The 26,305-nt window shown below is 42.3% G+C and overlaps 1 protein-coding gene and 1 pseudogene across 1 annotated transcript; one reads left to right on the plus strand and one right to left on the minus strand.

The window, feature by feature from the left end:
* Positions 1 to 1,222: 1,222 nt before the first annotated feature.
* Positions 1,223 to 5,928, minus strand: si:dkey-10o6.2 (uncharacterized protein LOC100124608 homolog). Its single transcript, XM_038999220.1, is given in 8 exon segments — positions 1,223 to 2,791; positions 3,219 to 3,329; positions 3,968 to 4,019; positions 4,021 to 4,111; positions 4,752 to 4,908; positions 5,214 to 5,280; positions 5,461 to 5,585; positions 5,699 to 5,928. Coding segments are annotated over 8 exon segments (936 nt in total). The 5' UTR covers positions 5,852 to 5,928; the 3' UTR covers positions 1,223 to 2,611.
* A 14,043-nt stretch (positions 5,929 to 19,971) lies between these two features.
* Positions 19,972 to 25,173, plus strand: LOC120051689 (annotated as a pseudogene).
* Positions 25,174 to 26,305: the final 1,132 nt, after the last annotated feature.

Consider the following 26,305-nt stretch of genomic DNA (forward strand, 5'->3'; position numbering starts at 1 on the left):
TTTGGATACAATAACAAGTCCTGGAGTTTACAGTGCTATAGTGGTGGTTATTGGTTCAGACAAAATAATGTTGTGACTAAAGTATCAGGCCCTCAGTCCTCCAGAGTAGGAGTGTACCTGGATCACAAGGCTGGTACTCTGTCCTTCTACAGTGTCTCTGACACAATGACCCTCCTCCACAGAGTCCAGACCACATTCACTCAGCCCCTCTATCCTGGGTTTTATCACTATAATGGTACTGCTGAGCTGGTTAAACTGTAGTAGGGTCCACATAGATACTAGTCATGCTGGTGTGGTCTATAGCTGAGCTGGTTAAACTGTAGTAGGGTCCACATAGATACTTGTCATGCTGGTGTTGTCTATAGCTGAGCTGGTTAAACTGTAGTAGGGTCCACATAGATACTAGTCATGCTGGTGTAGTCTATAGCTGAGCTGGTTAAACTGTAGTAGGGTCCACATAGATACTAGTCATGCTGGTGTAGTCTATAGCTGAGCTGGTTAAACTGTAGTAGGGTCCACATAGATACTAGTCATGCTGGTGTTGTCTATAGCTGAGCTGGTTAAAACTGTAGTAGGGTCCACATAGATACTAGTCATGCTGGTGTTGTCTATAGCTGAGCTGGTTAAACTGTAGTAGGGTCCACATAGATACTAGTCATGCTGGTGTAGTCTATAGCTGAGCTGGTTAAACTGTAGTAGGGTCCACATAGATACTAGTCATACTGGTGTGGTCTATAGCTGAGCTTGTTAAACTGTAGTAGGGTCCACATAGATACTAGTCATGCTGGTGTAGACTATAGCTGAGCTGGTTAAACTGTAGTAGGGTCCACATAGATACTAGTCATGCTGGTGTAGACTATAGCTGAGCTGGTTAAACTGTAGTAGGGTCCACATAGATACTAGTCATGCTGGTGGTGATGGTCCCCAGATGTGATGATTCATTCTGCTCTGTTTTGATTTTATTTTTTCTGACTGATTTGATATACAGAAACTTCAGTTATAAAAATACTTTGTATTCATGTTTTTATCATGTACATTTCCACAAATCATGATGTATTGTGTTGCTGTATATTGGTTGTCAGTCATAACCATTGATATGTTTTCTCAATTGGTTCTCTGTCTCTATCATTCTCCTCAATGGCATTGAACAGGTAGAATCACTTACTAACTAACTAAACCATATTAAACAGCAGATATCTTGACTTGCCACTCAGTATATCAGTAATGTTCAGAATAGTACTTTAATATCATTGGAGATTGATAGTATTTTTAATCCACTATCCAGAGTCAGGAACAGATGAAGTTAGGTCTGCTACTGTTCAGTGATTAAATATGATTTATGGTGATGGGAAATAAAAAATACAACACTAAACTTCATCTAGTAATAGTTTTCCTTTGTTATTTATTCCAAGGTGTGTCTTTAACTTGTAAATGGATTGTGTGGAGGTGAGCTAGTGGTGTGGCTGATAGAATAGAATGAAAAGGGAGGGGAGGAAGAGGGGAGGAGTGAAGGGCTGTTAAAGAAACCAGATGAGGAAGAGAAAGATGTTCAGGGGAATTACTGCCTCTGTTCCAAATGGTTCCCTATTCCCTACGTAGTGCACTACGGTGCTTCTGACCAGGTCTAAAGTAGTGTTCTACATATGGAATAGGGTGTAGACTTATTACAATATCATGCTTTAGTGTTTGGCACAAAAAAATATTAGATCTCCACTCACCCACTTCATGTCTGTCATCCCCCAGTTCTGTTAAGACTTCCTCTCATTGAACTGGGCCTCATTCTAAATGGTCACGTTGTATTGTTAGTCCATACTGGGCTTTACTATGGTTCTACATACAGTATCTGTATTGATAGTCCATACTGGACTTTACTATGGTTCTACATACATTACCTGTATTGATAGTCCATACTGGTCTTTACTATGGTTCTACATACAGTATCTGTATTGATAGTCCATACTGGTCTTTACTATGGTTCTACATACAGTACCTGTATTGACAGTCCATACAGGGCTTTACTATGTTTCTACATACAGTATCTGTACCTGGAGGGTTTCTGCTCACATATTCCTTTATCTCCACAACTTTATCTGATTCTCTCTCTCGCTCTCCCACTTCCCTTCATGGATTTAAAGGAAATGACTGGTATATGTAAACTCCCTCTACCCCATGCCAACACCAATCCAATGCTTTTACATTTGTGAGGAGTAGTGAAGGAATGTTACACTTCAGGAGGAAGGAGAGATTATTGGGACGCCCCCATGGAGTGATGATAGAGGGATGTGAAAGAGGAGAGAGGTAATGGTTGTACTCCCCCATGGAGTGATGATAGAGGGATGTGAAAGAGGAGAGAGGTAATGGTTGTACTCCCCCATGGAGTGATGATAGAGGGATGTGTAAGAGGGAAGTAATGGTTGTACTCCCCCATGGAGTGATGATAGAGGGATGTGAAAGAGGAGAGAGGTAATGGTTGTACTCCCCCATGGAGTGATGATAGAGGGATGTGTAAGAGGGAAGTAATGGTTATACTTATTTATTCTCTCTTTACTGACATTCTGTTTCACTGACATAATTGCATAACACAAAATAATTAATGCTGGATAGATAAAGCTCACTTCCTCCCATAAGAGTCATTGAAGCGTTCACTGAGATAGGCTCCTGACTTCACAGGGGGATATTTGTTGGATCCGTCAAAACAGGTGATGAGGGCTTCATCGTCTGGCTGCACAAAGAAAGCCAGGGACTGCCGTGTGCTCAAGTCTCCAGCGGGGGGCAGCAAAACCCTATGGACCTGAAAGGATAAGTGAGATGCAAAATTCAAAGGCAAATTTACCTTTGCTTCCACAGATACCCAAGTCATATTCACTAGGCACCAAACTTAAGAAAATGAACTGAAACAGGCAGGGACTAACTTTCTGTTGCAAAATGTTTTGCTCGTGTGCCCTAATGAATACGACCCTGGATTCAAATACTATTTGAAATCTTACAAATACTTTTAGCATTTCCTTTAGTCTTCCAGTTGGGCGGGGTTTGTTTATACTTTTAGGACTTTTCTATTGGTTCCATTACAACAAACTCAATCAAGCCCTGCTTATTAAGTATTCTAAGTCATTTTAAATAGTATTTGAATGCAGGTCTGTTTCCACAAGCAATGAACCTGTAACATCTTGTATGATCTTATCAGGTAAAGGTGTGTCAAATGGAAGGGCAAGTCTCACCGCTGAGAGGAAAACATCACTGGTCCACCTCTGCATCAGGTCAGCTATGTTGATCAGTACTGTCCCAGGGATGCTGGGAGCAGAGATGAACTCCCCTGACCTGGTACGCACCTATGGATTTGTCATTTTAATATCCAGTTTACCCCATTACTGATAGAATACACATAAACCATGTTAATAAAATGAAATTGATCAAAGTTCCATTTATTCTACAATAGATTTCACCCCAGGTAACTTGGTAAGTTTGTTAATATCTCCAAAGTGGTCTGATATTGAGATGACTACAGGTCTCAATCCCAAACTAATGGGGGGAAATGGCAACATCTAATAAGATGGCATTTAGAGGTATGGATAAAACATTTTTTGTCAAACTTTGCTATTGGTGTGAACAAATACCATTAACATACATATAGTGCATTCGGAAAGTATTCAGACACCTTCCCTTTTTACATAATTTGTTACGTTACAGCCTTATTCTAAAAAACAATTTTAGAATAAGGCTGTAACGTAACAAAATTTGGAGAAAGTCATGGGGCCTGAATACTTACCGAATGTCCCTTAAAATTTGGCTTAATAAGTTGCATGGACTGTGTGCAATAATATACCTAGAGCCAAAGTTTTTCCTGCCAGGTGACGTAGCCAGAAACACTGGCCCTAATAGAGGCTGCAGAGGATTCAGATATCTTGTTTACCTGCAGACCACCCTCTTGGTTCTAGAAGACCAGAGGATTCAGTGGTGTCTTGTTAACCTGCAGGACACCCTCTTGGTTCTAGAAGACCAGGGTGATGCTGTCGTAGTCAGTGTTCTCCACAGCACAGCTGGCCCTCCTTCACCCTGTCACTCCTCACCGGGGGGTAATACAGCGACCTCAGCGTACTGCTGTTCTCATCACCTGCAGGGGACAACAACAATCAAGCCTGACTCACACAATAGGGCCCCAACTGTATTTTCCTTTCACATTGTCCTTTCAAAGATGGTTCCAGAACTATTGCAACACAGTGTCAGAATGTTACAAATACATATTGAAAGGGAACCATGATTAATGTGTATTTGTAATATTCTGACACTGTGTTGCAATAGTTGACGAAGAAGCTTGCTCCAAAACGCTTTAGAAATTCATATCGTTGAAGGGGATAAGTAGCCTTCCTTAACTTTCTTTTACAACTGGGCAATTCCACGGTAACAGAGGGACATTGAGACTCAGATTTTCACTTTAAAATGTATGAGGGTTTGGGGTCTTTGTGACATCATTCTGTTACCAAACTTTGCATCTGCACTGTTCTTCAAGTAAATGTGTTTTTGTAAAAAAAAAATGTAAATTGTTAAAGTAGTCCTTGTCCATTGTTGTAAGGTTTGTTTAACTTTGCAATCATTGTTTTTTGTTTGACATACATTCTAAAGTGAAAAATCTGAATCTCTGTTACCATGGAAATGACCAACTTCAGTTTTACATTCCTAGGACTGAGAGCTCCTTCACCCAGGTGTGATTGTACATATATAACCCCCTGAGAGAGAGAGAGAGCTGTACTCACTCCCTATGTGTCTGTGTGCACTCAGGAAGACCTCAGCCTCCAGGCCCAGACTGTCGGCCATCACATGAAGCACCCAGAGACACAGGTCCTTACAGAGCAGGAAGAACCCTGACTGGATCTCACAGAATCCATTCACTCCTTCCCACAACGGCCATTTCTATAGACCAGGAACAGTTGTGTCAGGACAGTGACATCAGAGCTATATACAATATAGGATATAAAAGATGACAGGAATACATTGAAAGTTGTCAAAACCTATGGGTGGCCTGGTGAGTTCTGTTCCTAGATGGAGTTCTATCAGCCTGGTGAGTTCTGTTCCTAGATGGAGTTCTATCAGAGTGGTTGAACTCTGTATATGGCTCAGAGTGAGGTCAATCCCTTTGTACCTTGACACTGATAGCAACAACAACCACAGCAGAGAAGTTGGATGTACAGACAGACACAGAGACAGACGTTGTTTACTATGTCTGGATGAAAGGACGCAGTGTTGAAGGCTTCCTTTAGGTCTCCTGGTCTCTTGGGATTTAAACTGTGAATACAGAGAGATAGTCCTAACCATTCAGTCAATGTACACAACAAACAGTCATCATTAACACTATACTGAGTGGAGCCTATGGATATAATATATTATCATATAACATAATGACTAGACTAACTGTTTTGACAAGTAAGCACAGCCAGATATTTTGACTTAAAAGTGTCTCTATACCTCTCAGTCTCTAAAGACACCCAGCCATGGTTAGGATTATTAGAGAAGCTGTTCCTGCTGAAAGGCAGTTTCATTTCGTCAGGTTGCAGAAAGAATTTCTTGGATATGTTCATAACCTCGTCCACCTATGAAGAATAGCCCCATGTTGATCACCCAAAGCACAAAATCCACTCGTACTGACATGCCAAATATTTCCAACAGCTTAAAAATAAAAACTCTGAGCAATGCTGTTACTTACCTCTAGTTGCACTATCCCAGTATTCTTCAGATAAACAAATCCCACTTCAGTAAAGGCCGTTTTCAACTGTCTGCTCAGGATCTCTAACTGTTCGCCCGAAACATCGTTTTCCCCTAACTTGTATGCTCCAAAATCAACAACTGGTATCTTCATGTTGGGAGTTGGGACAATGATCTGGCTAAACAATGAAACAGTGAGTTGAATATGTCCCGAGTTTTGCAAATTTTTTTTTTTTTTCTAAACGGAAGCAAATGGAACGAAATGGGGCGGGACCTACATGATTTTGTCCAATAGATACTCTCGTTTTATTTTTCTCAGTTTGCGTGAACCATGTGACAACTGTGAGCCAATAGTAATGTGACCCGTAATTATCGCAGGTTGTGCAATCCTGTTATTTCACATTTTGATGTTGTTAACCTATTTAATCCCATCGGTCACAATAGTGACCGTAAAAAACGTTTTCAGTTATAAGGCTCTAAAATGTTACTGAATGATCTATCAATGTATTTCCAGCAAATATTGAAATAATAAAGGGTCTCAATGAAAGATGTGCAGTGTCACATGTTTAGTGTGAATTGTCACATGACCAGAGCTGTTTACTTCCTGGTTGCACCATGAGAAGAGGATGACTGCATCAAAGCTCCCAAACAAAAGGTTAGTAAAGTATGTTAACATAAAGTTAGGACAAAGATTTTTGGTACACATCATCTTTAAGGTGTCTAGTATTGATACATTAATTTGCAATTACTCAACTTTGTTCAGTGTGGTCATAGAATGTGTAAACATGTTGACGGCAACAATAGTGACCGGCGGGATAACACAGTGCATCTAGGTATACACATAGTTATACACAGACATAGGTCTTGTTCTAACTAACTTTCTACTCTGTTCTTTCTGTTAGTTTCACTTTGAGTCAAGTTCTGGATATGTTGGATCTAGGTGACTGCCCAGACAAGGCATGCAACATTGCAGTTACCCCTCAAAATGAGAAAGATGCTGTCCTGAGTGATTGTGATAGCGATGGGTCAGATATGGACTATGGACAGGCCAACAGATCATGACAGGAACAACGTTATCAGTGATGATGACCTACCCCCCCCCCATCCACAACCTCCCCCACCCCCCTCCATTGTTGATAATGAAGAGCCAAGGGCCTCTACCCGCCAGAGGGTCCAGTCAGAAGAGCCAAGGGCCTCTACAAGCCATAGGGGTCAGCCAGAAGAGCCAAGGGAAAAGCTGCAGGTGGTCAAAAATAAAGATTGAGTGTTCAAACGATCGAAGAGGCCTGCCACTGATGTGATTCCAAAACACATAGTATACAGCCCAAATATGCAAAAGTTTGGCACGAAACCACTGAGCCACGGAAGGAGATCTTTACTGGCTGCTACTGTTGAAGATCAGGCAAGATATGACAAAACTTCTCACTGGCCAATCAACACGATGCACCGGTTCCAGAGAAGTCGTCATTGTGACAAACGTACTACCTATGCATGTGAGAAATGCAAAGCGCCACTGCACATTGAGTGCTTCAAGATATACCATGGACAGTAGAAAAGGAGATAAGATCGAATGAAAAAGGGCTGAAAAAGACAATAAAGGAAAAATAGAAAAGTCGATAAAGGGTGAGGAGAAGCAGTACAACGGACTCTAGGAAGAAAAGAAAAGTCGACGAAAAAGACAATCAAAATGACTGAAATGTTTTTGGAAAAGAAGGTCAATTGATTCAAGACATACTGTATGACAGTAGGACTGACTGATCTTAGTTCAAAATAGTGATGCACAAACTAATTTTGCACTTGGTTCTGAAGCATAACTCTATGATATACTGTATATATATGTAAGCACTCATTGTGCAGTGGTGCTTTTTAAATATATATATATATAATTGTATTTTGTTCAGTGTAGGCCTCTCCTTGAATGCATATTCTACAGGCTACCTCTATCCTAAATGTTACCTTTATGTTCAGTGGGAATGAATCACACGACTGCTATACAGTTGTTAGTGAATGTTGCACTAAAATGTCACAATGACAATGTTACAATGAATATTGCACTAAAGTACAAGTTCAAATGTTACAATATTAATGTTTCAATACATGTTGCACTAAAGTAACAATGTTACAATAAAGTAACAATGTTGAAATACATTGATGGTTGTTTTTTTGTCTTTGCTCTCAGTATTCATATCGATGTAGTGTAATGGTTTTTGATGTGTAAAATAGTCACACTAGAATGTGACGGGGCATTCTAGTGGCAATGCTGGGGACTGCTAGTGACAGAGTTTTAAATGTGTTAATAACTGGGCTGGGGACTGCTAGTGACAGAGTTTTAAATGTGTTAATAACTGGGCTGGGGACTGCTAGTGACAGAGTTTTAAATGTGTTATTAACTGGGCTGGGGACTGCTAGTGACAGAGTTTTAAATGTGTTAATAACTGGGTTGGGATATATAAGAACTTTGATAACTGCATAGGATAAATATGTTAATTCAGTATACGTAACATTATCCCTCCTTGTGACCGACCATAAAACACACTTTTTCACCTACTTTTCCATTAAAATTTCAAAAAATAATGATTGATTACTTCAAAGGGTTACTAATGGCACTTGATTTGGATATTTTCATGTCTGGGAAAAATTCGGGATTAAATGGGTTAATTGTCTGATTTGAGTCAGAGTATTTATCCCTAGGCCAATGTAGTGTGATCATTGTAAAGCTTTTTGGTCAGGTATCAAGAGGTTGCAGAAGGGAGAAGCAGAGATGTCCAAGTTGTGGAAAAGATCATATTATGTGTTATAAAAGTGATGACTATGTGAAATGTTGCAATTGAGGTGGGAACCACGAAGCAATGTCTTCCCGAATGCCCCACAAGGGTCGAAGAGGAGGTGGCCAAAGTCAGGGCTGTACAGAGCATTTCATATGCAGCAGCTGTGAAAAGGGTTGAGGGGTTGAATGGCGCACCAGAAGAGTCCATGGCAGTGGATAGGCCTACACTGCAGCATGTAGGGGTTGCCTTTCACCTGCAGGATCCTGACATTTTAAAGGTTAAGAAGGTTGAATTTGTGGAATTTCAAGTATTACAATTTTTTTTCTGAGGTCTTGGCTGATTTCTTTTGATTTTCCCATGGTCAAGCAAAGAGGCACTGCGTTTGAAGGTATGCCTTGAAATACATCCACAGGTACACCTCCAATTGACTCAAATGATGTCAATCAAATAAAATAAAATGTATTTATATAGCCCTTCTTACATCAGCTGATATATCAAAGTGCTGTGGAGAAACCCAGCCTAAAACCCCAAACACCAAGCAATGCAGGTGTTGAAGCACGGTGGCTAGGAACAACTCCCTAGAAAGGCCCAAACCTAGAGAGGAACCAGGCTATGAGGGGTGGCAAGTCCTCTTCTGGCTGTGCCAGGTGGAGATTATAACAGAACATGGCCAAGATGTTCAAATGTTCATAGATGACCAGCATGGTCAAATAATAGTAATCACAGTGAACAGGTCAGGGTTCCATAGCCGCAGGCAGAACAGTTGAAACTGGAGCAGCTGCACGGACAGGTGGACTGGGGACAACAAGAAGTCATCATGCCAGGTAGTCCTGAGGCATGTTCCTAGGGCTCAGGTCCCCCGAGAGAGAGAAAGAGTGAATTAGAGCGAGCATACTTAAATTCACACAGGACCGGATAAGACAGGAGAAATACTCCAGATATAACAGACCCGACACATAAACTACTGCAGAATAAATACTGGAGGCTGAGACAGGAGGGGTCAGGAGACACTGTGGCCCCATCCGATGATACCCCCGGACAGGGCCAAACAGGCAGGATATATCCCCACCCACTTTGCCAAAGCACAGCCCCCACACCACTAGAGGGATATCTTCAACCACCAACTTACCATCCTGAGACAAGGCCGAGTATAGCCCACAAAGATCTCCGCCACGGCACAACCCAAGGGGGGGCACCAACCCAGACAGGAAGACCACGTCAGTGACTCAACCCACTCAAGTGACGCACCCCTCCTAGGGACGGCATGGAAGAGTACCAATAAGCCAGTGACTCAGCCCCTGTAATAGGGTTAGAGGCAGAGAATCCCAGTGGAGAGAGGGGAACCGGCCAGGCAGAGACAGCAAGGGCGATTCGTTGCTCCAGTGCCTTTCCGTTCACCTTCACACTCCTGGGCCAGACTACACTCAATCATAGGACCTACTGAAGAGATGAGTCTTCAATAAAGACTTAAAGGTTGAGAACGAGTCTGCATCTCTCACATGGGTAGGCAGACCATTTAATAAAAATGGAGCTCTATAGGAGAAAGCCCTGCCTCCAGCTGTTTGCTTAGAAATTCTAGGGACAATTAGGAGGCCTGCGTCTTGTGACCATAGTGTACGTGTAGGTATGTACGGCAGGACCAAATCGGAAAGATAGGTAGGAGCAAGTCTACCTGGAGTAATATGATCATATTTTTGGGTTCTAGTCACGATTCTAGCAGCTGTATTTAGCACTAACTGAACTTTATTCAGTGCTTTATCCAGGTAGCTGGAAAGTAGAGCATTGCAGTAGTCTAACCTAGAAGTAACAAAAGCATGGATTAATTTTTCTGCATCATTTTTCGACAGAAAATATCAGATTTTTGCAATGTTACGTAAATGGAAAAAAGCTGTCCTTGAAACAGTCTTGATATGTTCGTCAAAAGAGAGATCAGGGTCCAGAGTAATGCCGAGGTCCTTCACAGTTTTATTTGAGACGACTGTACAACCATCAAGATTAATTGTCAGATTCAACAGAAGATCTCATTGTTTCTTGGGACTTAGAACAAGCATCTCTGTTTGGTCCGAGTTTAAAAGTAGAAAGTTTGCAGCCATCCACTTCCTTATGTCTGAAACACAGGCTTCCAGCGAGGGCAATTTTGGGGCTTCACCATGTTTCCTTGAAATGTACAGCTGTGTGTCATCCGCATAGCAGTGGAAGTTAACATTATGTTTTCGAATGACATCCCCAAGAGGTAAAATATATAGTGAAAACAATAGCGGTCCTAAAACGGAACCTTGAGGAACACCGAAATTTACAGTTGATTTGTCAGAGGACAAACCATTCACAGAGACAAACTGATATCTTTCCGACAGATAAGATCTAAACCAGGCCAGAACTTGTCCGTGTAGACCAATTTGGGTTTCCAATCTCTCCAAAAGAATGTGGTGATCGATGGTATCAAAAGCAGCACTAAGGTCTAGGAGCACGAGGACAGATGCAGAGCCTCGGTCTGATGCCATTAAAAGGTAATTTATCACCTTCACAAGTGCAGTCTCAGTGCTATGATGGGGTCTAAAACCAGACTGAAGCATTTCGTATACATTGTTTGTCTTCAGGAAGGCAGTGAGTTGCTGTGCAACAGCTTTTTCTAAAAATGTTGAGAGGAATGGGAGATTCGATATAGGCCGATAGTTTTTTATATTTTCTGGATCAAGGTTTGACTTTTTCAAGAGAGGCTTTATTACTGCCACTTTTAGTGAGTTTGGTACACATCCGGTGGATAGAGAGCCGTTTATTATGTTCAACACAGGAGGGCCAAGCACAGGAAGCAGCTCTTTCAGTAGTTTAGTTGGAATAGGGTCCAGTATGCAGCTTGAAGGTTTAGAGGCCATGATTATTTTCATCATTGTGTCAAGAGATATAGTACTAAAACACTTGAGTGTCTCCCTTGATCCTAGGTCCTGGCAGAGTTGTGCAGACTCAGGACAACTGAGCTTTGGAGGAATGCCCAGATTTAAAGAGGAGTCCGTAATTTGCTTTCTAATGATCATGATCTTTTCTTCAAAGAAGTTCATGAATGTATTACTGCTGAAGTGAAAGTCATCCTCTCTTGGGGAATGCTGCTTTGCGACAGTATCAAAAATAAATGTTGGATTGTTCTTATTTTCCTCAATTAAGTTGGAAAAATAGGATGATCAAGCAGCAGTGAGGGCTCTTCGATACTGCACGGTACTGTCTTTCCAAGCTAGTCGGAAGACTTCCAGTTTGGTGTGGCGCCATTTCCGTTCCAATTTTCTGGAAGCTTGCTTCAGAGCTCGGGTATTTTCTGTATACCAGGAAGCTAGTTTCTTATGACAAATGTTTTTAGTTTTTAGGGGTGCAACTGCATCTAGGGTATTGCGCAAGGTTAATTTGAGTTCCTCAGTTAGGTGGTTAACTGATTTTTGTCCTCTGACGTCCTTGGGTAGGCAGAGGGAGTCTGGAAGGGCATCAAGGAATCTTTGGGTTGTCTGAGAATTTATAGCACAACTTTTGATGCTCCTTGGTTGGGGCCTGAGCAGATTATTTGTTGCGATTGCAAACGTAATAAAATGGTGGTCCGATAGTCCAGGATTATGAGGAAAAACATTAAGATCCACAACATTTATTCCATGGGACAAAACTAGGTCCAGAGTATGACTGTGGCAGTGAGTAGGTCCGGAGACATGTTGGACAAAACCCACTGAGTCGATGATGGCTCCGAAAGCCTTTTGGAGTGGGTCTGTGGACTTTTCCATGTGAATATTAAAGTCACCAAAAAATTGAATATTATCTGCTATGACTACAAGGTCCGATAGATCAATTAGCCTATCAGAAGCTTCTAAAGCCACGACATAATTTTCTGGCATTTCCAAGCTGTTTTAAAGGCACAGTCAACTTAGTGTATGTAAACTTCTGACCCACTGGAATTGTGATACAGTGAATTATAAGTGAAATAATCCGTCTGTAAACAATTGTTGGAAAGATTACTTGTGTCATGCACAAAGTAGAAGTCCTAACCGACTTGCCAAAACTATAGTTTGTTAACAAGAAATTTGTGGAGTGGTTGAAAAACGAGTTTTAATGACTCCAACCTAAGTGTATGTAAACTTTCGACTTCAACTGTAGACTCTAAGTTTTCATTTGATCCCCAATTTGACATACTTCTATGAACTTCACATGTTGGTGCTCATAGGTCCTTTCACGTGGAAATGACCATAGGCTACCGGTCTAGTTTACTTTCAAGAATGCTTGGCTATTGAATGAGCGATAGATAAATGGTAGTCAAATGTTTGTTGTGCAGCGGGAATAAACCAGTCATGTCAGAACATCTGATAGTGATTTAGATGTAATACAATTCAAGGAAACATATGAGGCTATATGTTGCTATGCTGTCTCCTTACTAATGGCAAATGCATCTCTGTCACGACCGTCTTCTGGTGAAAGAGTGGACCAAGGCGCAGCGTGATACGAATACATCTTCCTTTTTATTGAGAGCAGATGAAACGAAACACTTTTACAACCTAACAAAAAACAACCGTGAAGCTACAAAACGAAAGTGCAGACACAAGCTACTAACGTTTAGACATAGACAATTACCCACCACCTGTCTAATGCCTATGGCTGCCTTAAATATGGCTCCCAATCAGAGACAACGATAGACAGCTGTCTCTGATTGAGAACCACTCAGGCAACCATAGACATACCTAAACACCTACACTGAACACAACCCCATAAACTCTACCAAAACCCCCTAGACACTACAAACACCCTCGACTAGACAAAAACACACAAACTTCCCCCATGTCACACCCTGACCTAACTAAAATAATAAAGAAAACAAAGATAACTAAGGCCAGGGCGTGACAATCTCTTTTAGCATTACATTTGAATGTTTTTATTAGCTTACCATTATTATAATTCTCGCTTGTCAAACGCTGACATTTCACCCAAAATAACAATATTTGCTTGAAATACAATTCTTCAACCACTAATAGTTGTGCGTAAGTATTGTCTGAGCTGTACGTCAAGTTCAGAATTGATAAATACCAACCTTCATGGGAAAAATGCTGTACGCAAGGTTTAGTCTTTTTACTGTGTTCGCATCTTTGGGGTCAACAACTAGATTCAGGTTGCTACAGTATCAAACACAAACCTTTGATAAATGAGGCCCTAGGTCAGCGATCAACTAGATTCAGGTTGCTACAGTATCAAACACAAACCTTTGATAAATGAGGCCCTAGGTCAGCGATCAACTAGATTCAGGTTGCTACAGTATCAAATACAAACCTTTGATAAATGAGGCCCTAGGTCAGCGATCAACTAGATTCAGGTTGCAACAGTATCAAACACAAACCTTTGATAAATGAGGCCCTAGGTCAGCGATCAACTAGATTCAGGTTGCTACAGTATCAAACACAAACCTTTGATAAATGAGGCCCTAGGTCAGCGATCAACTAGATTCAGGTTGCTACAGTATCAAACACAAACCTTTGATAAATGAGGCCATTGGTCAGCGATCAACTAGATTCAGGTTGCTACAGTATCAAATACAAACCTTTGATAAATGAGGCCCTAGGTCAGCGATCAACTAGATTCAGGTTGCTACAGTATCAAACACAAACCTTTGATAAATGAGGCCCTAGGTCAGCGATCAACTAGATTCAGGTTGCTACAGTATCAAACACAAACCTTTGATAAATGAGGCCCTAGGTCAGCGATCAACTAGATTCAGGTTGCTACAGTATCAAATACAAACCTTTGATAAATGAGGCCCTAGGTCAGCGATCAACTAGATTCAGGTTGCTACAGTATCAAATACAAACATTTGATAAATGAGGCCCTAGGTCAGCGATCAACTAGATTCAGGTTGCTACAGTATCAAACACAAACCTTTGATAAATGAGGCCCTAGGTCAGCGATCAACTAGATTCAGGTTGCTACAGTATCAAACACAAACCTTTGATAAATGAGGCCCTAGGTCAGCGATCAACTAGATTCAGGTTGCTACAGTATCAAACACAAACCTTTGATAAATGAGGCCCTAGGTCAGCGATCAACTAGATTCAGGTTGCTACAGTATCAAACACAAACCTTTGATAAATAAGGCCCTAGGTCAGCGATCAACTAGATTCAGGTTGCTACAGTATCAAACACAAACCTTTGATAAATGAGGCCCTAGGTCAGCGATCAACTAGATTCAGGTTGCTACAGTATCAAACACAAACCTTTGATAAATGAGGCCCTAGGTCAGCGATCAACTAGATTCAGGTTGCTACAGTATCAAACACAAACCTTTGATAAATGAGGCCCTAGGTCAGCGATCAACTAGATTCAGGTTGCTACAGTATCAAACACAAACCTTTGATAAATGAGGCCCTAGGTCAGCGATCAACTAGATTCAGGTTGCTACAGTATCAAACACAAACCTTTGATAAATGAGGCCCTAGGTCAGCGATCAACTAGATTCAGGTTGCAACAGTATCAAACACAAACCTTTGATAAATGAGGCCCTAGGTCAGCGATCAACTAGATTCAGGTTGCAACAGTATCAAACACAAACCTTTGATAAATGAGGCCCTAGGTCAGCGATCAACTAGATTCAGGTTGCTACAGTATCAAACACAAACCTTTGATAAATGAGGCCCTAGGTCAGCGATCAACTAGATTCAGGTTGCTACAGTATCAAACACAAACCTTTGATAAATGAGGCCATTGGTCAGCGATCAACTAGATTCAGGTTGCTACAGTATCAAACACAAACCTTTGATAAATGAGGCCCTAGGTCAGCGATCAACTAGATTCAGGTTGCTACAGTATCAAATACAAACCTTTGATAAATGAGGCCCTAGGTCAGCGATCAACTAGATTCAGGTTGCTACAGTATCAAACACAAACCTTTGATAAATGAGGCCCTAGGTCAGCGATCAACTAGATTCAGGTTGCTACAGTATCAAACACAAACCTTTGATAAATGAGGCCCTAGGTCAGCGATCAACTAGATTCAGGTTGCAACAGTATCAAACACAAACCTTTGATAAATGAGGCCCTAGGTCAGCGATCAACTAGATTCAGGTTGCTACAGTATCAAACACAAACCTTTGATAAATGAGGCCCTAGGTCAGCGAACAACTAGATTCAGGTTGCTACAGTATCAAACACAAACCTTTGATAAATGAGGCCCTAGGTCAGCGATCAACTAGATTCAGGTTGCTACAGTATCAAATACAAACCTTTGATAAATGAGGCCCTAGGTCAGCGATCAACTAGATTCAGGTTGCTACAGTATCAAACACAAACCTTTGATAAATGAGGCCCTAGGTCAGCGATCAACTAGATTCAGGTTGCTACAGTATCAAACACAAACCTTTGATAAATGAGGCCCTAGGTCAGCGATCAACTAGATTCAGGTTGCTACAGTATCAAACACAAACCTTTGATAAATGAGGCCCTAGGTCAGCGATCAACTAGATTCAGGTTGCTACAGTATCAAACACAAACCTTTGATAAATGAGGCCCTAGGTCAGCGATCAACTAGATTCAGGTTGCAACAGTATCAAACACAAACCTTTGATAAATGAGGCCCTAGGTCAGCGATCAACTAGATTCAGGTTGCAACAGTATCAAACACAAACCTTTGATAAATGAGGCCCTAGGTCAGCGATCAACTAGATTCAGGTTGCTACAGTATCAAACACAAACCTTTGATAAATGAGGCCCTAGGTCAGCGAACAACTAGATTCAGGTTGCTACAGTATCAAACACAAACCTTTGATAAATGAGGCCCTAGGTCAGCGAACAACTAGATTCAGGTTGCTACAGTATCAAACACAAACCTTTGATAAATGAGGCCCTAGGTCAGCGATCAACTAGATTCAGGTTGCTACAGTATCAAATACAAACCTTTGATAAATGAGGCCCTAGGTCAGCGATCAACTAGATTCAGGTTGCTACAGTATCAAACACAAACCTTTGATAAATGAGGCCCTAGGTCAGCGAACAACTAGATTCAGGTTGCTACAGTATCAAACACAAACCTTTGATAAATGAGGCCCTAGGTCAGCGATCAACTAGATTCAGGTTGCTACAGTATCAAACACAAACCTTTGATAAATGAGGCCCTAGGTCAGCGATCAACTAGATTCAGGTTGCTACAGTATCAAACACAAACCTTTGATAAATGAGGCCCTAGGTCAGCGATCAACTAGATTCAGGTTGCTACAGTATCAAACACAAACCTTTGATAAATGAGGCCCTAGGTCAGCGATCAACTAGATTCAGGTTGCTACAGTATCAAACACAAACCTTTGATAAATGAGGCCCTAGGTCAGCGATCAACTAGATTCAGGTTGCTACAGTATCAAACACAAACGTTTGATAAATGAGGCCCTAGGTCAGCGATCAACTAGATTCAGGTTGCTACAGTATCAAACACAAACCTTTGATAAATGAGGCCCTAGGTCAGCGATCAACTAGATTCAGGTTGCTACAGTATCAAACACAAACCTTTGATAAATGAGGCCCTAGGTCAGCGATCAACTAGATTCAGGTTGCTACAGTATCAAACACAAACCTTTGATAAATGAGGCCCTAGGTCAGCGATCAACTAGATTCAGGTTGCTACAGTATCAAATACAAACCTTTGATAAATGAGGCCCTAGGTCAGCGATCAACTAGATTCAGGTTGCTACAGTATCAAACACAAACCTTTGATAAATGAGGCCCTAGGTCAGCGATCAACTAGATTCAGGTTGCTACAGTATCAAACACAAACCTTTGATAAATGAGGCCCTAGGTCAGCGATCAACTAGATTCAGGTTGCTACAGTATCAAACACAAACCTTTGATAAATGAGGCCCTAGGTCAGCGATCAACTAGATTCAGGTTGCTACAGTATCAAACACAAACCTTTGATAAATGAGGCCCTAGGTCAGCGATCAACTAGATTCAGGTTGCTACAGTATCAAACACAAACCTTTGATAAATGAGGCCCTAGGTCAGCGATCAACTAGATTCAGGTTGCTACAGTATCAAACACAAACCTTTGATAAATGAGGCCCTAGGTCAGCGATCAACTAGATTCAGGTTGCTACAGTATCAAACACAAACCTTTGATAAATGAGGCCCTAGGTCAGCGATCAACTAGATTCAGGTTGCTACAGTATCAAACACAAACCTTTGATAAATGAGGCCCTAGGTCAGCGATCAACTAGATTCAGGTTGCAACAGTATCAAACACAAACCTTTGATAAATGAGGCCCTAGGTCAGCGATCAACTAGATTCAGGTTGCTACAGTATCAAACACAAACCTTTGATAAATGAGGCCCTAGGTCAGCGAACAACTAGATTCAGGTTGCTACAGTATCAAACACAAACCTTTGATAAATGAGGCCCTAGGTCAGCGATCAACTAGATTCAGGTTGCTACAGTATCAAACACAAACCTTTGATAAATGAGGCCCTAGGTCAGCGATCAACTAGATTCAGGTTGCTACAGTATCAAACACAAACCTTTGATAAATGAGGCCCTAGGTCAGCGATCAACTAGATTCAGGTTGCTACAGTATCAAACACAAACCTTTGATAAATGAGGCCCTAGGTCAGCGATCAACTAGATTCAGGTTGCTACAGTATCAAACACAAACCTTTGATAAATGAGGCCCTAGGTCAGCGATCAACTAGATTCAGGTTGCTACAGTATCAAACACAAACCTTTGATAAATGAGGCCCTAGGTCAGCGATCAACTAGATTCAGGTTGCAACAGTATCAAACACAAACCTTTGATAAATGAGGCCCTAGGTCAGCGATCAACTAGATTCAGGTTGCAACAGTATCAAACACAAACCTTTGATAAATGAGGCCCTAGGTCAGCGATCAACTAGATTCAGGTTGCTACAGTATCAAACACAAACCTTTGATAAATGAGGCCCTAGGTCAGCGAACAACTAGATTCAGGTTGCTACAGTATCAAACACAAACCTTTGATAAATGAGGCCCTAGGTCAGCGAACAACTAGATTCAGGTTGCTACAGTATCAAATACAAACCTTTGATAAATGAGGCCCTAGGTCAGCGATCAACTAGATTCAGGTTGCTACAGTATCAAACACAAACCTTTGATAAATGAGGCCCTAGGTCAGCGATCAACTAGATTCAGGTTGCTACAGTATCAAACACAAACCTTTGATAAATGAGGCCCTAGGTCAGCGATCAACTAGATTCAGGTTGCTACAGTATCAAACACAAACCTTTGATAAATGAGGCCCTAGGTCAGCGAACAACTAGATTCAGGTTGCAACAGTATCAAATACAAACCTTTGATAAATGAGGCCCTAGGTCAGCGATCAACTAGATTCAGGTTGCAACAGTATCAAACACAAACCTTTGATAAATGAGGCCCTAGGTCAGCGATCAACTAGATTCAGGTTGCTACAGTATCAAACACAAACCTTTGATAAATGAGGCCCTAGGTCAGCGAACAACTAGATTCAGGTTGCTACAGTATCAAACACAAACCTTTGATAAATGAGGCCCTAGGTCAGCGAACAACTAGATTCAGGTTGCTACAGTATCAAACACAAACCTTTGATAAATGAGGCCCTAGGTCAGCGATCAACTAGATTCAGGTTGCTACAGTATCAAACACAAACCTTTGATAAATGAGGCCCTAGGTCAGCGATCAACTAGATTCAGGTTGCTACAGTATCAAACACAAACCTTTGATAAATGAGGCCCTAGGTCAGCGAACAACTAGATTCAGGTTGCTACAGTATCAAACACAAACCTTTGATAAATGAGGCCCTAGGTCAGCGATCAACTAGATTCAGGTTGCTACAGTATCAAACACAAACCTTTGATAAATGAGGCCCTAGGTCAGCGATCAACTAGATTCAGGTTGCTACAGTATCAAACACAAACCTTTGATAAATGAGGCCCTAGGTCAGCGATCAACTAGATTCAGGTTGCTACAGTATCAAACACAAACCTTTGATAAATGAGGCCCTAGGTCAGCGATCAACTAGATTCAGGTTGCTACAGTATCAAACACAAACCTTTGATAAATGAGGCCCTAGGTCAGCGATCAACTAGATTCAGGTTGCTACAGTATCAAACACAAACCTTTGATAAATGAGGCCCTAGGTCAGCGATCAACTAGATTCAGGTTGCTACAGTATCAAACACAAACCTTTGATAAATGAGGCCCTAGGTCAGCGATCAACTAGATTCAGGTTGCTACAGTATCAAACACAAACCTTTGATAAATGAGGCCCTAGGGCCTTTTGTTTTTTCTTGAGCGGATGATCAAGGGTTCCAAACATAATTATAAATCATTTGTAGACTGCAAATTGACCGCAAGAAGCGATCACATATACGTACTGTCTCTCTATTATGCGTGGGAATACTTTGGAACAGAAATCCAAAATCAATTTCACTTGGAGCTGATTTTCTGGTGTTTTTAGTCTTATGTCCAACAATAAAAAAAAGGTTGCTACAGTATCAAATGCAAATGTGTCCCTTTCCAGAACAGAGCTGTAAGAATTTGATGTGGATGTCCAGAGAGGTCAGGAAGTGTAAACTGGGCCCCTGCTTCCCTCTTTTAATCTGATGAAGATGGTCTGTGATTCCATGGAGTGTGACCTTCCAGCTGATGTTCACCTCAGTGCCTTTGGAAGACTCTGTGTGTCCCTCACCAGAGTGTCCGACGGAAAGATTGTTCTTGTGTCAGAGTTTGACAACAATGTAGAGGTACTGTAGAATGGGTTGGTCCTCTCATGAGCCCATCATGAAAGACCGAATTGTTGCTCTTTTCTTGTTGCTCTTTGTAGTGTCATCATTCAACTTTAATTCCTACCCCCACAACAAAGGCTGCATTAGACTACCTGTTAAGTTCACTTAGCCCTTTCACACGTGTCCAATGTGGGACTGAAGTTCATTATGTTTTCTAGGCCCGTCTGTGTAGCTGCTTCATCCCATTTTAGTGTTGTGTGATCCCACCTTCTTACCGTGGAGTGGTGAGTAAATATCTCATGACACTCTGCCGCTCATCTTGACTTTCTTGCGCTCTCCTCGGCCATTCCATTCCCTGTAACATTGATTGAATCATTTGTCACTATTATGAGTCATAGTAGTCTTATAACCTTTTCTGTCTGTCCGTTCAGCGCTATGTTGACGGTGCCATAAGTAACGAACTGCCTCATTTTGATCTGAAGGTCACCGTTTCCCCGTTCTCAGGTGAGATTGATGTCGGTCTACGGGAAAGCACACTCAACTTCCACGAGGTGTGCTTCATTAACGTCAGTATCCAGGTGAACACTGACAACATGTACCGGGTAACCAGCGCATTTTCCCCTCCGGAGCTTGAGGTGAGCTACTGTATTCATTCATTTAATGTAAAGACTAACATTTCAAAAAAATCATATCCAAGAAAATATGATTCTTATGTCAGGAAATCCCTTCAAGCTGAAATTCGGAAATAAGTTGAAACAGAGCCACTGTTTGCCCAAGCGCATTTGTAATATATTTTTTTATTGTTAATGAATCAAAGGAGAGGAGCATTCAGCATCGTGGGGAAAACAATTTGCAGTATATACTCTGCTTTTCAATCACATGTGCAATGACGCATGAGTAGCTTTTGTGTAATATCGCAATTGGACGTGGCATTTTCACTAAGTACAGATTCCAGATTTAAACTCTTAGGGCTGGTTTCCCAGACGTAGATTAGTAAGCTTAGTCTTGGACAAAAAAAATACTTTAAATGGGAAATCTCTGTTGAACATGCTTTTATTCTAGGACTAGTCTGGTCACCGACGAACCATCAAACAGGCAAAGCATCAATACAGGACTAAGATTGAACCGTACTACACCGGCTCTGACGCTCGTCGGATGTGGGAGGGCTTACAAATCATTACAGACTACAAAGGGAAGCACAGCCGAGAGCTGTCCAGTGACATGAGCCTACCAGACGAGCTAAACAAGCTAAACTACTTCTATACTCGCTTCGAGGCAAATAACATTGAAACATGCATGAGAGCACCAGCTGTTCCAGAAGACTGTGTGATCACGCTCTCCGCAGTGTCTTCAGTGACATGTTCAATGTCTTCCTGTCCGAGTCTGTAATACCAACATGTTTTAAGCAGATCACCATAGTCCCTGTGCCCAAGAACACTAACGTAACCTGCTTAAATGACTACCGACCCGTAGCACTCACGTCTGTAGCCATGAAGTGCTTTGAAAAGCTGGTCATGGTTCACATCAACACCATTATCCCAGAAACTCTAGACCCACTCCAATTTGCATACCGCCCCAACAGATCCACAGCTGATGCAATCTTTATTGCACTCCACACTGCCCTTTCCCACCTGGACAAAAGGAACAACTACGTGAGAATGCTATTCATTGACTACAGCTCAGTGTTCAACACCATATTGCCCTCAAAGCTCATCACTAAGCTAAGGACCCTGGGACTAAACACCTCCCTCTGCAACTGGATCCTGGACTGCCTGACGGGCCGCCCCCAGGTGGTGAGGGTAGGTAGCAACACATCTGCCACGCTGATCCTCAACACAGGGGCCCCTCGGGGGTGCAGGCTCAGTTCCCTCCTGTACTCCCTGTTCACTCATGACTGCATGGCCAGGCATGACTCCAACAGCATCATTAAGTTTGCCGATGACACAACGATGAGACAGCCTATAGAGAGGAGGTCAGAGACCTGGCCGTGTGGTGCCAGGACAACAGCCTCTCCCTCAACGTGATCAGGACAAAGGAAATTATTGTGGACTACAGGAAAAGGAGGACCGAGCACGCCCCCATTCTCATCGACGGGGCTGTAGTGGAGCAGGTTGAGAGCTTCAAGTTCCTTGGTGTCCACATCACCAAAAAACTATCATGGTCCATGCACACCAAGACAGTCGTGAAGAGAGCACGATATATCCTATTTCCGCCTCAGGAGACTGAAAAGATTTGGCATGGGTCCTCAGATCCTCAATTTCAACAGCTGCACCATCGAGAGCATCCTGACTGGTTGCATCAATGCCTGGTATGGCAACTGCTCGGCCTCCTACCGCAAGGCACTACAGAAGGTAGTGCGTACAGCGCAGTACATCGCTGGGGCCAAGCTTCCTGCCATCCAGGACCTCTATACCAGGCGGTGTCAGAGGAAGGCCCTATAAATTGTCAAAGACTCCAGCCACCCTAGTCATGGACTGTTCTCGCTGCTATCGCACCGCAAGCTGTACCGGAGCGAAAAGTCTAGGTCCAAAAGGCTTCTTAAAAGCTTCTACCCCCAAGCCAAAATACTCCTGAACATCTAATCAAATGGCTACCCAGACTATTTGCATTGCCCCCCTCTTTTACACCGCTGCTACTCTCTGTTGTTATTATCTGTGCTTAGTCACTTTAATAACTCTACCTACGTGTACATATTACCTCAATTACCTCGACTAACCGGTGCCCCCGCTCATTGACTCTGTACCGGTACCTCCATGTATATAGTCTCGCTATTGTTATTTTACTGCTGCTCTTTAATTACTTGTTACTTACATTTTCTTGCTAAGAGACTCGAAATTGAGCTCAGGTGCATCCTGTTTCCATTGATCATCCTTGAGATGTTTCTACAACTTGATTGGAGTCCACCTGGGGTAAATCCAATTGACTGGACATGATTTGGAAAGGCACACACCTGTCTATATAAGGTCTCACATTTGACACTGCATGTTAGAGCAAAAACCAAGCCATGAGGTTGAAGGAATTGTCTGTAGAGCTCCAAGACAGGATTGTGTCGAGGCACAGATCTGGGGAAGTGTACCAAAAAACTTCTGCAGCATTGAAGGTCCCCAAGAACACAGTGGCCTCCATCATTCTTAAATGGAAAAAGTTTGGCACCACCAATACTCTTCCCAGAGCTGACCAAGAACCCAATGGTCACTATGACAGAGTTCCAGAGTTCCACTGTAGGAATGGGAGAAACTCCAAGAAGTCCAACCATCTTTGCAGCACTCCACCAATCAGGCCTTTATGGTAGAGTGGCCAGATGGAAGCCAGTCCTCAGTAAAAAGCACTTGGCAGGCTCACTTGGAATTTACCAAAAGGCAGCTAAAGGACTCTCAGACCGTGAGATACAAGATTCTCTGGTCTGATGAAACCAACATTGAACTCTTTGGCCTGAATGCGAAGCGTCACGTCTGGAGGAAACCAGGCACCGCTCATAACCTGGCCAATACCATCGCTTCTGTGAAGAATGGTGTGGGCAGCATCATGCTGTGGAGTTGATATTCAGCGGCAGGGACTGGGAGACTAGTCAGGATCGAGGGAAAGATGAGTGGAGCAAAGTACAGCGAGATCCTAAGCACACAGCCAAGACAACGCAATAGTGGCTTCGGGACAAGTCTCAATGTACTTCAGTGGCCCAGCCAGAGCCCGGACTTGAACCCGATCTAACATCTCTGGAAAGACCTGAAAATAGCTGTGCAGCGACGCTCCCCATCCAACCTGACAGAGCTTGAGAGGATCTTAATTTTGTATTTATTTTATTTATTTAACCTTTTATTTAATTAGGCAAGTCAGTTAAGAACAAATTATTTTTTACAATGACAACCTACCTAAAGGCAAAAGGCCTCCTGTGGGGACGGGGGCTGGGATTAAAATCTCTCTCTCTATATATATAGGCCAAAACACGCATAACGACAAGAGAGACAACACTACATAAAGAGAGACCTAAGACCACATAGCAAGGCAGCAACATGACAACACAGCATGGTAGCAACACAACATGACAACAACATAGTAGCAACACAACATGGTAGCAGCACAAAACATGGTACAAACATTATTGGGTACAGACAATAACACAAAGGGCAAGAAGGTAGAGACAACAATACATCACGCAACAACTTGTCATGTCTGCTTCCGCTCCTCCCCCCGCTGGCGCTTGAGGGCGCCAGGTTACCCTGCATCACTCACTCCTATTCATCCATTACGCACACCTGCCTTCCCTCATCACGCGCATCAGCGTTATTGGACTCACCTGGACTCACTCATCACCTGTTTATTTCCTCCCCTATATTTGTCAGTTCCCTGCTCTGTTCCCTGCTGCTGCATTGATTGTCTTTTGTTTGTATTACTAGTTTGTTGACGCTGTTCCTGTCTCGTTCCATGTCCGTTATTTATTAAATGTTTACTCCCCGTACCTGCTTCGTCTCTCCAGCGTCATTCCATGTGACACAACTGTCAGTAAGAGTGTCCATGATTGAGTCTTTGAATGAAGAGACTGAGATAAAACTGTCCAGTTTTTGAGTGTTTGTTGCAGCTCGTTCCAGTCGCTAGCTGCAGTGAACTGAAAAGAAGAAAGACCCAGGGATGTGTGGGCTTTGGGGACCTTTAACAGAATGTGACTAGCAGAACGGGTGTTGTATGTGGAGGATCAGGGCTGCAGTAGATATCTCAGATAGGGGGGGAGTGAAGCCTAAGAGGGGTTTATAAATAAGCATCTTGTGACGGGTATACAGATATTACCAGTTTACGGAGGAGTATAGAGTGCAGTGATGTGTCCTATAAGGAGCATTGGTGGCAAATCTGAAGGCCGAATGGTAAAGAACATCTAGCCGCGCGGGAGCACACTGTCATGACGTTGGCCTGTGGGTGAGGTTTATTACCCCCCCCATAAATACATTTCTCCCTTTCCTCTCTCTTGACTCTACAGAAGGACTCTTGAAAAGCCTTTGTTAAACATAGAGAGTCTGGGAACATCAAAAGGTGGGGGGAAAGGAACCATATTTCGGTAATCCAACCAGCTGAAAATTTGCATTGGTACTAAATGAATATGATGCCAGATCAGTTGGCGTCTGAGACATTATTACTGATGATAGGACGACATAAACTGTATCTTGGAAAGTCTACACATTATAGTTATCAGACTCACATGGAATTGTTGTGCAATTTAAATGTTTAAATATGAAACTATTTGTGAAAACATGACATGTAATTTAGCTTCTTAATGAGAGAACGGTTTGTCATAGAGTAAACTATGCTCAACTCAGTTGCCCATGTGAACAGACATTGGTTATAAACTATGAAACACGCCCTTCTCTCCCCTCCTATATAAAGCCCTTGACGAAAATGTAACTTTCTGTTCCGAGGACGTTAGGGCGACAGTCCTATGTTAAAAGGGCTCACATAATAAGCTGTTCCAAGGACGTGTGGACTTGAGGTCCCCACGTTGAAAGGACAAAGACCACCTACAGAACTAAGCCAACCTTAGAGAACCTAACGAAATTAGCATCAAATTTCAATGAGAAGGTGACGACCTACACGCCGGAAGGATAAATTTAGACTATACCAGCCAGAATATAGCATGAGCTTAAAGTATGGCAACTTGGTATGAACTTTGAACTCTTATTCACTAAAGAAGTGATACCTCCTAGCCGTCGCGTTAGCGCAGCAAATGTAAATGTGGGATAGGAGAGGACGGGCAGAGTAGCTGTTCTACCACACGACGACGGTACTACCAAGTACCCATTCTACCACCAGATATTCTTCAGAGGACCAGAGATCCATAAAGGACAAACCGGCCTTCCATCGCCGACCAATCTACCGAAGCGCAGCTCAGAGTAAATATTTATTGCATTCTCCTTTTTCAAACGGGCGTTAATTTAGAATATATAAGATACTGTATTTACGACAGCATAGCTTCTCCCTTTGTTCTTCAGTCTTCCCGCTCTTTCACTCAAACCCAACCCCCTTTCCTTTGTGTAATCAGCCGTCATGTCGGCTCCGTCCACCAGGGACGTTTTCTTTATGACATAATTTGTAATCAATGTATGATCTATTCTGTGTATATGTAATTA

Source organism: Salvelinus namaycush, chromosome 8 (assembly GCF_016432855.1).
Source record: "Salvelinus namaycush isolate Seneca chromosome 8, SaNama_1.0, whole genome shotgun sequence".
Classification (NCBI taxonomy): Eukaryota; Metazoa; Chordata; class Actinopteri; order Salmoniformes; family Salmonidae; genus Salvelinus; species Salvelinus namaycush.